Raw genomic sequence first — 13509 nt, 5'->3', positions numbered from 1 at the left:
TGTTTTATGTGAAAGAGTAATCAAATCTCAGCCTCACATTTGTCGACCCTCGATATATAGCAATCCCCTTTTAATATTTAATGCATATATTGATTTTCTGCTCATTGCAGAAATTGTATAATGAACCCTACTGTAGAGATAGACATGCAGAACAGAGATGTGTAGAGTGTCTATCTCCGAAGGAAGATAACACCTGTCCATTGGATTTCTGTCAAGCCTGTGAGAAAAACCTTTCTTCCGAGAGCTGTCTTGTGTCCCATCTGGGCTGATATCTTAATTATACAGGGTGAGATAGAGAAACACTCAACCTTTTTCTTTAGGTGCTTGATCTACTTCTGGGCTCACCCTGGATCAATGGATCTGTCATTGCTTTTTCAATACGAGACCTGGCCCATCGCGTTTCAGCAGATCTGCTCTGTAATAATGCTGAACCAATGAACTGGAATAAGTTATTTAGACTGAGCAATGACATGCACTGGCTGGATAAGACAAAAAAAAGGGGGGTTCCAATCCTTTTTGACCAATTAATTTTTGTGACTTTTCCATTACATTTTCCAGTTGTTTGTGACTGCTGGATAAGGTTTTTTAATAATCATTTTCATTCATACCAGTTTGCTAATGAATCATTCAGAATGATTTGCAAACCAGTTAGGCCAATTCATTTAAAAAACCTGACTCAAAAGAATGATTCATTCACAGACTGGACATCACTATGGCTTGCAAACATGTTTTACTCTACACAAGTGCAATATCTAGCCAAACTGATTTTAGAGTACAGCATAATTAGAAATATTTACACTCACTGAGCACTTTATTAGATAACACTATGGTCCTAATAAAGTGCCCGATGTGGTCTTCTGCTGTTGTAGCCCATCTGCCTCAAGGTTCGACATGTTGTGCATTCTGAGATGCTGTTCTGCTCACTACAGTTGTACAGAGTGGTTATCTGAGTTACCATAGCCTTTCAGTCAGCTCAAACCATTCTCCGTTGACCTCTCTCATCAACAAGGCGTTTCTGTCTGCAGAACTGCCGCTCACTGGATGTTTTTTTTTTTTTAGAAAAAGTCTCTAGAATTTACTGGAGACTGTTCTGTACTGGATTCAGCCTCCAAGTCTCTGATACCTATGGATGTGTATAATGTTATGTAACAAACATGCTGTGTTATCATTAGTCCTCATCCCAGTGTTTCTTTACTATCAGCAGGAGAAAGAAAGGGGGAAAAGAGCTCCCCTTTGAGAGATGGGAGAACAGACAATTTCCTGGGTAGGTCAAGAATGTTTCCACCGTTGCCTCTGTTCTCCCTCACTGCCCCACCGATGCAGTAAAATACACACTGCTGTCCATTCAATGAGCAAAGATACTGCCTCACTGGTCATACCTCAGCCTGCAAAGTGGATGTTCTAACTTGTTCCCACACCACTCTGGCACACAAGCTTCCAAAATCAGGAGACTTTTTACTGGCACTTACAGTCTGGCATGTATTCAGCTTGCAAGAAAACATAATTTTGGAACATCAAAACTGCCCGGTCTTGAGCAATGTTCCTCTAATAAACGTTCTTATTTAAAAAAAATAAATAAATTGGTAGGTAACCTAAACATTTTCTTCACAAGATAACATCTAAATTAACTAGTTTTATTCCAGTCAAAAATATTGACAGACTACATTAGATTACACCAGCAAAAGTCATTTTTAATTACTTAAGCTCCACAGTCGAAAGAAAGAAAGAAAAAAAGAAAGAAAGAAAGAAAAAGAAAGAAAGAAAAACAACTCTTTAAGGGTGGCGTTCAACAGCGCAGCTCCCAGGCAGTCCAAATCATGAATGGAGATTCCGTTTTCACTTAATGTGCTGCCTCAGCCAGTCCCTCACAACCAGCCCATTCATAAAAAATGTGGGGCTTAAATGTGCGCGTGTGTCAGTGTGTGTGTACGCGTGTGGCTCGTTTCTCTGCAAAAAGTTAGTAAAAGAGGAAAGACTGGCCCCCACTACGGGGTAGAATGACTGGTCTCTGTACATTTTTGGCACTCTAGAGGATGTTTTTGTAGACTTTGTTGCATAGCAGCTGTATTTTGGAAAGTTGAGAGCTGTAGAGCTGCATATTTTGTTTGGGGGAGCAAGTATGACAGAATGATCCAGCGATATATCAGAAACTTCGAGACAGCTAACGGAAGGGCAAAGCAATACAAACAAGCTTGAGATTGTAAATTCAGAACACCCTTTCCACAGCTTGTACTTCAGAGATTGCATCTTTCTCTATTTTCTTCTCTCTTGTTTTTTTTTTTTTTTTTTTGTAGACTGCTCATCTTTGGAAGTGAATTTATAGCCACAACTTCCTTTATAATTACTACAAGGCACAAAACCAAACAATGGCCCTCACAACACTGCATTTGCTGGATTAATTCACATCTTGGAACACTCAGTATTGAGACAGAGCGAAAGGGAGAGAAAAGGCAGTCCAAATTTTCACATTTCAGCACAGTTAGAGGAGAAACAGGATGGGGGTGGGGTTAAAACCTCATTCAGAAAAAGGAACCATGAGGGTGGAATCTACCCTGCTCTTGGGCATTTTGATGAATGGAAGAAAAAATGTTGTCCATTGAGTGCAATTAAATACAAGACAAATGCATTTTATAAATGCAGTGTGCTTCATATCATTTACAACTTTTGTTATTACATTGGCCTACTTTACAATATAAGTAGTGAAAACCAAGCTTGCATTAAATTAAACAAAAAAATAAACGTTAAAAAAGTTAAAAAAAAAAAAAATATTTGGCAAATAAAATGTACTAATAAAAAAACTACAAGACAAAATTAACACTTTTCTTTGTTTTGGTTCTGTGTTTGTTTTGTGATCTGTTGTTCCAATTTATTCCACTTGCAGCTTCCAAAAGTCTTTTCTACAACAATGTCTAGTCTGAAGTCCAGAGGATGTCATGTTTTCCATTTTAAAGGAATATTCTGGGTTCAATATCAATTAAGCTCAATCGACAGCATTTGTGGTATAATATTGATTACCACAAAAATAAATTTAGACTTGTTCCTCCTTTTCTTTGAAAAAATCTGGGTTACAGTAAGGTACTTGCAATGGAAGTGAACGGGGCCAATCCGTAAACATTAAATACTCACTGTTTCAAAAGTAAGCCACAAGACATAAACAATATGCGTGTTAAATTGATTTTAGTGTGATAAAATCACTTACTAACCTTTTCTGTGTAAAGTTATATCAAATTTTAAACTTAACACCATAAAGCCTGCAATCCCACAAAAAAAGGAAAACAATGATTTAAACAACTTTACAGCTCAAATAAAGGAAGAATTAATATAAGTGCTTTTATAAAAATATAAGCTTCACATATCTGCCTTTAAACCCTTCAAAAATTGGCCCCACTTCCAGTATAAGTGCCTCCCTGTAATCTCAATGTAGCTTTTTTTTTTTTTTTTATTATTTATTTTTTTTATCCCCTTTTCTCCCCAATTTGGCATGCCCAATTCACACTACTTACTAGGTCCTCGTGGTGGTGCAGTTACTCACCTCAATCCGGGTGGCACAGGACAAGTCTCAGTTGCCTCCGCTTCTGAGATAGTCAGTCTGCGCATCTTATCACGTGGCTTGCTGTGCATAACACTGTGGAGACTCACAGCATGTGGAGGCTCATGCTACTCTCTGCAATCCACGCACACTTTACCACGTGCCCCATTAAGAGAGAGAACCACTAATCGCGACCACGAGGAGGTTACCCCATATGACTCTACCCTCCCTAGCAACCGGGCCAATTTGGTTGCTTTTTCAGAAATATATATTTATTATAAATCACACAATTTAGTGAGGTTTATGCATCAAACAAGAAAAAACAATGCCAGTGGTGTAAGAAAAATATATATTTATATTCCTTAAAAACAAGTCTTACTTGTGCTTCAAGTAAATTAGATGTTTATATATTTTTATTGGACAACAAGACAAAAACAATGATTACAAAGATTATTTGTAGAGTATTTAACATATTGATGATCCCTAAATATAGAATTTGTCAAAGTGGCCCCGCTCACATTTTTAGCCTGAGTTTTGGATGACAATTTGTGCATTAGGGAGAAACATCCAACCAACTGCTGCACTTTCATTGCTGATCATGACAAACAGAGGTCACAGTTACAGCAAATGGAGACTCTCAGTGTGGAAAAATAGAAATGGGTGGGATAGATTTGCCAGATGTGCAGGTGTTGCACAACAGCATGTCCACCTCCCCCCACTTCTTTAATCTGGCATTCCGCTCTGTCCCAGAGTTTTAGACTCTCTGTCGTGCCCAGACGGGAAACAACTTGACTGACAAAACAACTGAACGCTTGACTCGATGTATCTTGTTTTGCCACTGATGTGTTTACAGACAAAAGGCCAAGAGACAGTTATGAAATGTAATGTGCTGGCACACTTTAGCAAAACATCTGACTCACCTGAAAGTCATGTAATCTCACTTAGTTTAAAGCAGACTAAAAGCACTTGGGAAGAGGTTGTGTTTTTTAATCTACCTTTCTGAATAGACAAGCAAGCTGGTCACCAGCATATGTTTGGGGTTTAGATGCTGGTGTCCCAAAGAGAGTTCTTAACTAACTTAACCAGCAAGACTACTTTGGTTAACCAGCTTCACCAACTACATTTTGTTGGTGAACAACATGCCAGACCAGCACTGACCATTTTTCATGGAAAAAGCATGAAAATTCATTTTCGGGGTATAAAGTTGGTGGCATAGGTCGACCCACACCATAGAGACCACAATTGTGGGAGAATATGTTTATGTTTATAGTGGCTTTGTCAACTCAAGCCTTTTCTCAATGAGAAACTTCAAAATGGAGAGCATTCATGAGTTATTACTGCATTACGTCTAAATGAAAGAGCGGGTGTTGCTGTCAGTCAAAGCTTTGCTCCACTTAACTAATATGATAGGCCTGTCAGTTTGAACTCCCATCTCCTCTGTGAGTTTTAGGAAGGGCTGTCAATGCCAAAGAACAATGGTGATTGGTTGTGTCCTGATGGGGTTAAGTAGGCATGACCCTTTTCTGCCCCAGAGTTCATCTCCACTTCCTCCCCCTCATTGTGGCACAACAGACAAGAACAATATGTTATGGGGAGCATCTGTCACTGGGTGTCACATCTAGAATGGGGTTCTATAGCAGTGTTTGCAAACACAAGTTTTAGGATTATGAGTCCTGAAGACTATTCTCATTCTTGAAGCAAGCCACTGCCCAGTTCATGTTACAATTACTGTTTTAAAAAATAAAAAATAAAATAAAAAAAAAGAGAGAGAGAGAGAGAGAGATCTAATTTTCTGAGTCATACCTTGAACTCTACAACCCTTGAAAAAAATTGCTACCAATGTTTCCTCCACAGGCCACAACAGACTTGCCAATGAGGTAAAGACCCAACCCAATATGTTTGTGAATGGCTCTGACAAAAGGTTCAAGGGTAACTGTTTACAGAGTGCACACCACAAAGCCTGGCACGCCATTGACATCAGACACAACAAAATGAGGAAGCCAGTTGAAAAGGCGGCCTCTGTGTTTTGCAGTACAGGAATTTGCTTTCCCATTTACACCTCTGATGGACACAAAAGGGAATCTTTGTGCTTGACTACTGAATGATCTTTTACTGGTTTCCTCAGCTCCTCAATTGAGCAATTCAGCCACATGCAAATGGAAGGTGCTCTTTACTATTAACATCCAAATGCATCAGTGTAAGAATAGTTGGTCATGTATCAAGTGTTTCTTACAGTGCTCATTACGCAGAGCGGAGGGGAGGACTCCTCTTCTAAAAAAAAATATCCACAGCTCAGAATCCAGCAATTTGTCAATCAATCAGTTTTGGGACAAACAATCTCAAACAGTTTTCAAACAGGTTTCCTGAACACTCCCCCAGTTTGTCATTGGTCAAAAAGTTGATAGTCCCTCCCAAATTTCAAGCCATTGGTTGAGCCAATGTTGCTGTGTCAGGCTGGTCAGGATGTTCAAATAAACAGCAATGTTTTGATAGTGCTACAGAGCTACAGTATTTAAACTTTGTAGGGGTATCAACCTAAAGATGGTCTACTTAAAGTTGTCTTTGCATATTAAGCTGGGAAAGGGGATAAATAATAATAATAATAATAATAATTCACACACTTCAGCTATAATGTTCATGCAAGAAATCAAAAGGATGTTGTACTTACAATTCTCTGAGTGGAAGTCAGGAACAAACTGCTCATCGCTGTCAGGAACTTGAGCTGCAAAGACAACAAAAAATGTCAGTCAAAATAAGCATTATAAAAAGATTCACAGGTAGAAAAAGACAAAAAACAAAAGAACAATTTAACCTCAAATAATAATAACATTTTTGAACTGGTTGAAAGCTTTTAAAGACACTTTATGGTAGTTTAGATTTATGTTTTCCTGTGGCTCGTACTTTCTGCCCTCTGTGACTCAAAGATCAGACTCCAAATATGTCTTTAAACACAGTCATTATTTTTGAGCACGCATAGCCTAAATGGACATTGGGATTTGATGAAGGGATGGGCTGTCCATTAGCTTGGCTTGTGTCTCCCTTCATCATCTCTGTGAAACCTGAGTTACTGCCTCTAGACAGCCCGTGACCTTCACCTCCACTTTTCCATGTGCCAGCACTTTTACACAGGCAGCAGATCAATATCACCACTGAGTGTTGTGTATGCGTATGTGAGTGTGTGTGCAGATATCTTAATTACTGCTAAATTCCATCAGATGAACTGTAGATGGGCTACTGTATAAAAATGTGCTCCTTGTTTCTTTAGCAAACCCAGCTACAGCTATATTCATAGTAATTATAATAATCATCTGGTACTCCCACACATTTTTAGTGAGGAATTGTCTCCAGTTAATTTAACGGACTTACAAGTAAACTGTTGTGTGGTAAAATATAATATACAGGTCTTATTTAAACATAAAAAGGGGTCTCCAACCAGGTCTCCTAAGCAATCTAATTGGCCCGGTTGCAAGGGAGGGTAGAGTCACATGGGGTAACCTCCTAATGGTCGCAATTAGTGGTTCTCGCTCTCAATGGGGTGCATGGTAAGTTCTGTGTGGATTGCGGAGAGTAGCATGAGTCTCCACGTGGAGTCACTGCGGTGTTATGCACAACGAGCCACATGATAAAATGCGTGGATTGGTGGCTTCAGAAACAGAGGCAACTGAGACTTGTCCTCCGCCACCCGAATTGAGGTGAGTAAACGCCACCATGAGGACCTACTAAGTAGTCTGAATTGGGCATTCCAAATTGGGAGAAAAAGGGGATTTTAAAAAATAAATAAAAAACATAAAAAGGGGCGATGAATGTACACACAAGAAGCGTTGTTCACCCCCTACCCATCACCAACACTCTAGCTTGATCCTGCTGATAGATTTAACAAATTTCAAGCTGATGTAGCCAGTTATCTATCTTATCCATCGTATGCAAGTTTCGACAGAATAAAAGGGGAATCAGAAGAGAGTATATCTAGCAGCATACTAAAATGTTTCTTCCTGTGCAGTGCGCACATGAAAAAAAAAAAATTCTCAGACAATGTCGATGAACTCTGCTTGGTGAAGTGTTCTGGAATTCATCACCTGCTTTGAAGTCTTAGAAGAGTGGCTTTAAGGTCATGCAATAAGTATTTAGGGAAAGAGAGGGAGCAAAAGAAAGAATAAAGCAGATAAGTATAAAGGAAAGTAGGGGAAGAGAAAGAGTGCAGTGTGTTTCCAAAGTCTGATAAATCTTTGCCAAGGAACAGATAGCTTTGATCTGTAGAACTATTGGCATGCATACAATCATAAGATTAGTGTATCTGGCATACCAGTATACATTAATTTTTTTAGGTGTTGAGAGAGAGAGAGAGAGAGAGAGAGAGAGAGAGAGAGAAATGTATGAGTTTATATTGAGCTTCAAATGATTCCTGCCTGTTTTGCTTGAGAGGTCACACTGGGTGAAATCAGCTGACAAAGACAAGCAATGGATCTGTCCTACACACTGATTGCATAATAACGTACAGTAACAATCAATAATGTCCCATAAAGGGTAATAATAAAAATCTGCGGTTTTGCTGACTCTACTTTTTGTGTATTTGTAAGTTTGCAGACAGGTTCAATAATGGAATATAATTCCGAGCATTACCACTCAATGCAGCTGGACAAATAGGCCTGAATTCACAAGTCACTGTTCTGTCCTCTGCAACTGATGCTGATAAAGCTGTCAAATTGCAATCTCAAACAGCATTCTAATAAATTTGAAATAAATACAAATGGTGGTCACACTGAAATGTCCTTGAATACAACAGTTAAAATCTAACCATACTGATGCAACTGATAAAGGCTTCTAATTTCATCAGCATTGGTCATATTCACTTCCTCTTTTTTAGTGCAATGTCAATGTGAATTTCTTAAGACCACTTTCTGGAATATGCTGAAAAAATAAAATGTCAATAATTTACATTTAAAAAAGCCTTTTTGTAAGGCTTAAAAGGATAATTCACCTGAAAACGAAAATTCTCTCATCATTTACCCACCCTCATGACATCCCAGATGTGTATGACTTCCTTTCTTCTGTTGAACATAAAGATTTTTAGAAGTATTACTCAGCTCTGTAGGTTTATACAATGCAAGTAAATGAGTACCAACATTTTTAAGCCACAGAAATCACATAAATGCAGAATAAAATAATCCATAAGACTCCAGTGTTTCAAACCATATCTTCAGAAGTGATGTGATAGGTGTGGGTGAGAAAAAGTTCAATTTTCCTTTTTTCCCATAAGATGGCGATATGCACGAAGAATGCGAATTGCCAAAAACAAAAGAAGAATGTAAAAGGTAAAGTGGAGATTGATAGTAAAAAAGGAATATAATATTGATCTTTTTCTCACCCACACTTACATCATTTCTGAAGATATGGATTGAACCACTGGAGTCATATTGATTACTTTTATGCTGCCTTTATGTGCTTTTTGGACCTTCAAAATTTTGGTACCCATTCACTTGCATAGTGAGGACCTACAGAGCTGAGATATTCTTCTAAAAATCTGTGTTCAGCAGAAGACATGTAATTTACATGTAAAGTTTTGGCCTTTTTCTAAAATAAATAAATAGAACAAACTGATTATTATGGCTTAACTAAAGGCACAGTAGTCTCTCAAAAAGAAAAGAAATTCAGGGTTCTTCCTCCTTTGTGTACTGCTCTGTCTTGCAATACACATGCAATCCACATACAATAGCTCTTTGTCATGTGGGCGCATACGATCAGTGACAACAGCATTTTTTTTTTCTTGGACTTATTCCCTTGTTCCAGCCAGCAGACCATAAACTCAGACACCAGAAATGTTGGAGATTTAAATCCATCTCTTTAACATTAATCTGCCACTTCCTGTGTGTCGGAAACAGTTCTGATGCCCCTTTGTGCATGCTCTAACAAATGATATTAATTGCATAGATGCTGCCCTTATCCTGTTGCTATACTGTAATTATATTAGGGACATTTACATTTTCTTCTTTTCTGCCCCGAGGGGGATCATTGGACTGTTTTCATGAGTCAGAGCTGAGCCCAATATTTGGCCCACCAGATCAAACAATAAATCATTCAGACTTGTCTCAACATTTCTAAAAAGGAACACATGTCATTTTTAGAGAGACAGGAAAAAAGACATTAAGGATACTTTGAATGTCACCAGGGCTGACTGAAACCAACCCCGATCTCTCTCTCCATGTTAGTCTCTATGTACATATGTGAATGCATACGTGGTAGCATCAGACCATGTGTCTGTGTATATCTGTGGGAGTGTCTATGTGTGTGTGTTTGTTTCAAGCCAGTAAGCTTCCAGGAACATCTTGTCAAGTGCTTTGAAATGCAAGTCAGCACATGACCCAGGTTTGTCTGTGCGAGCATGGAGACATGTTTCCTTTTTCTCTGAGGAAGAGCCAGGAGGTCTATCTTAAAAAGTAAAGACTACTGACATGACTGGACAAGCTTTTTTTATTAACTACTTTTTCCATTTTATCTCATACCTTTAAAGTGCAAAATCCCTCCAGCACTGTCTGTTTTAACAATATGGTGCATAATCACCTAATAATAAGCCAGTTTCTCCTAAAAGAAAAAAGTTCACAGCAAGCAAAATGTGCGAGAGCAATAAAATTGTTCGCTGCTCTACTTCATAGCTTAAGTGTCAGTGCTACTCCTTTTCTACTCCACCTGTTAAATTTGAGTGGACTTGTTGTGTAGTCAAGCTTTGAGATGGGTCTGATTGTTTCTGGTTTATGGTCATTGCCTTGTCGTCTGTGTCCTAACTGATGTGTGAAGTTCACAGTTTGACGCTACATAATAACAGCAGATAGTTCTGTTCTGAGGATGAGGGAAGCAAACTAGAATCCCGAGCAAACAAAAAAAAAAAAAAAAAAAAAGGCCAATTCTCTATTCTGGTTTGACTAAGCATTTAAAGATCCTTTAAAAATCTCTCCGCACATAAACAACTTAATATGGCCTTTGAGGTGTTCCAGACAAGAGTAAACATACTTAAATTTAAACTAAAAATCTTTCTATTAATGCCTCGGTTTCACAAAGAAAGAGGGGAAAAAAATGAATGAATCAATCCATGAAGAAGGAATATAATTGCATTTTAGTCCTGGCTACATGCCCAAATCATTTCTCAAATTTAAGGTGCATTATCAGAAAATACTGTATTTCTCGTATTTTCCATTTTCCATCTTAACTGCATGTGATTACACTGATAAGGCATTCAATAAAAATACACATTTACATTCTTACTAATATAAACTTTTAAATTGCATTCATTTCACCTCTTAATTAATATCTTATAATACATATGACGTTTGCCACGGGACAGATGAATAATTCATTCAAAACAGCAGGGTTCTAGCCAGCCGGTCTCATTGAGAGCAGCCTTTGTGTTCTCCACACTCTGACATGTACACAATAAACTGTTTCTGGCAGGGTTCATTTCAACTATTTGCCTCCTGACTGTCCAGCTTTGATGCTGTTTGTTTGCACTGCCTGGGTGTACTGGCTTTAAGGGCCATTGTCAGGACATTCCAAATAAAATGTGCCCAGCATTGTGTAATCAAGGCATTTTTGTAAATTTTATGAAAACAGCACATTTGCAACATCCTTCTAGAGATCAAAGCACCACCACCAAAAGCTATTAAATATTTAATGCTTTTAATAATAAATCAAGTTAATGACTAAATGATTTTGTGTCAAATAAGTGTGAGTAGCATTATCATTATATGACTGCTGTACCATATGATGACACAAATACTGTGCTACAGCATACACAGTCTTAAACATAGGCCTTCAGTATTGTATTATTGTACAGTTTATTGCAAAATTCTAAAGTTGAAGAAATACATTATTTCTAACAACAGCTGTTCTGCCTGGCTGAGCAAAGAAGCCATCCCAAACTGAAAACAGCTTTCTATTTTTTTTTATTTTTATGAATCCTTATGTTCTGAATTGCTTTTTATAGTTTGTCCACGTGTGACATTTCCTTGCTCACTGCCACTAAAGGAACATATTTATTGCAATATAGATGCACAATACATGCTTAGAATAGGTACATACCTTCGGTGAGCCATGTCTCCTGAAGTTGGCTTAAATCCTGAAAGAGATCTGAAAAAGACACAATTTATTACCACACTGGTATATTCTTAAATACAAGTTACAAATCCTAATGTATTTGTTTCAATACTAATTCATTATTTATCAGAAGAATTAGATCTGGAATTTGTTTTAACTATCACAAAAAGAGTAAATAAAATAAAATAAAAATGACAAGAATCTGCCCTTTTACAGATAGTTGTCTCTGTTCTAAACAAACCAAGCCTTTTTTTTTTTTTTTAGGTTAAAGCCAATGTAAGTTCTCTTGCCAAAAATCTAGATCAAACCAAATCAAGTTTTTTTTTTTCCAACTTGCTTGTTACTTTACCTTCAGATTCCTGAGGGGGTAATTCGGTGTACATGTATTTCCTTTTCGTCGCCATCAAAAGTCTATTTAGGGGCCCATTTCCTTGCGACCTCTACAAAACAGAGAGTAGATTATGTAAGTGGAAAATACAGTACATACACGGTGAAGAGCACTGTAACTTCAAAAACATGAGGACAAATATTTGAGCACACTCTATTAAGGACCTAAAATTAAAACAGACCTAAAATAATAATAATAATAATAATAAATAGTACAAAAGTGGTCTTCGTTACAACTGACCATGACAAGGTTATAAAAAAAAAAAGATACTGTCAAGAGATCGGCAACTGTTTTTTCAGAGCAGTTGTGGTGATGCATCAACATCTGAACTCAATTCTGTGCATTGCCTTTTGCATAACCAAACAGTTTAAATTAATTTAAAAAGTGACAATTCAAGCATCCTCAATGAAAATGGAAGTTTTTCATCTCTCTGGTACACAGTACGTACACATACAACATCAATTCAAAATGGAGAAAATCTTTGTTCTGAGAGGATGTAGTTTTACCTTTTGAGCACAACATACAATTCATGGAGACAAATATATATATTAAATATTTAGTATTTGCGACAGTTCTACTCTGTTTCAGACCAAACAGAACAGTTTTCAACGCAGCAGCGCTGGATTAAAACAAAATCACATGCAAGGACTACAGAGCAACAGCAAAACATCCCCGCGTGAAGTCCAACGAAGCTTTGAAGTGAATAAACCCATACTCACATTAGCTAAAGTATAAGGCACTTGCTGATCCAGATATCCATCCATCTTATAATTCATGCCTTAACCGTTTGTGGTCATTTAGGCTGTGTTTTAATGAGATCCACGCAGATTGAGAGGGGAAGGAAGACGGACAGAGGCTGCAGCAGCAGCAGTAGTTTGTGAATGGAGCGCGAGGAGGCTGCATACGTAATGAGCTCCATTCACAAAAAAAAAAAAAAAAAGAAAACACCAGCGTGCGTATAAACACAGACTCGCTCCTAAATCACAGTTTAGACCGCGCGAGACCTGTCCTTTGCCACATTTGAGGCAATACGCTATTGTCGGCAGAGTTTGGAAAGGTTTTTGTGGGGGTTAAGCATTTTACACTGAGAATCCTAAAATTAACTGCGGAATATGTAACGTTCGCTATAGATCACAGTAGTGATTTGTGGTAGTATATGTAGTGCAAGAGTTAACTTTTATAATTTATTATTTAAAAGTATATACATGTGAGTGATTTAGAGTGTATGTGTGGCCACATGGCGTTTGTAAATGAAGAAAAAAAAATATATATATATATATATATATATAAGCACTTTTCCAATATGTTATTGCTGACTTAAAGTTGCTTCTCTTCGCTGTCGGATGTTTACTCGGTTCAAGGGATTTTGATTGGTGGATTTCAAGAGCTCAAATTTCTTGTCATTTGTCTCTGTGAATGACTTTACTACTTATGAATGAAACCTCGCTACACCTTCTAACCAATCAAATTCAAGGCTTAACAACCGAAGGCGGAACTTACAGTCTTC

The 13509-nt window shown here is 37.7% G+C and overlaps 1 protein-coding gene across 1 annotated transcript in view; it reads right to left on the bottom strand.

Annotated features, from left to right (window-relative positions):
* Positions 1–12906, bottom strand: part of LOC127423094 (ETS translocation variant 4-like) — a 51398-nt gene extending 38492 nt beyond the window's left edge. Inside the window, exons 1-4 of the mRNA XM_051667139.1 lie at positions 12722–12906; positions 11964–12054; positions 11600–11647; positions 6198–6251 (exon numbers count right to left, since the gene is read on the bottom strand). Coding sequence (XP_051523099.1) covers positions 6198–6251; positions 11600–11647; positions 11964–12054; positions 12722–12778 — 250 coding nt within the window. The 5' untranslated portion in view covers positions 12779–12906. The remainder of the gene's footprint in view (positions 1–6197; positions 6252–11599; positions 11648–11963; positions 12055–12721) is intronic.
* Positions 12907–13509: the final 603 nt, after the last annotated feature.

This window comes from Myxocyprinus asiaticus, chromosome 32 (genome assembly GCF_019703515.2).
Source record: "Myxocyprinus asiaticus isolate MX2 ecotype Aquarium Trade chromosome 32, UBuf_Myxa_2, whole genome shotgun sequence".
NCBI classification, from domain to species: Eukaryota; Metazoa; Chordata; class Actinopteri; order Cypriniformes; family Catostomidae; genus Myxocyprinus; species Myxocyprinus asiaticus.
Note: the sequence above shows the minus strand (reverse complement) of the source record. Positions and strands in the feature narration are given on the sequence as shown.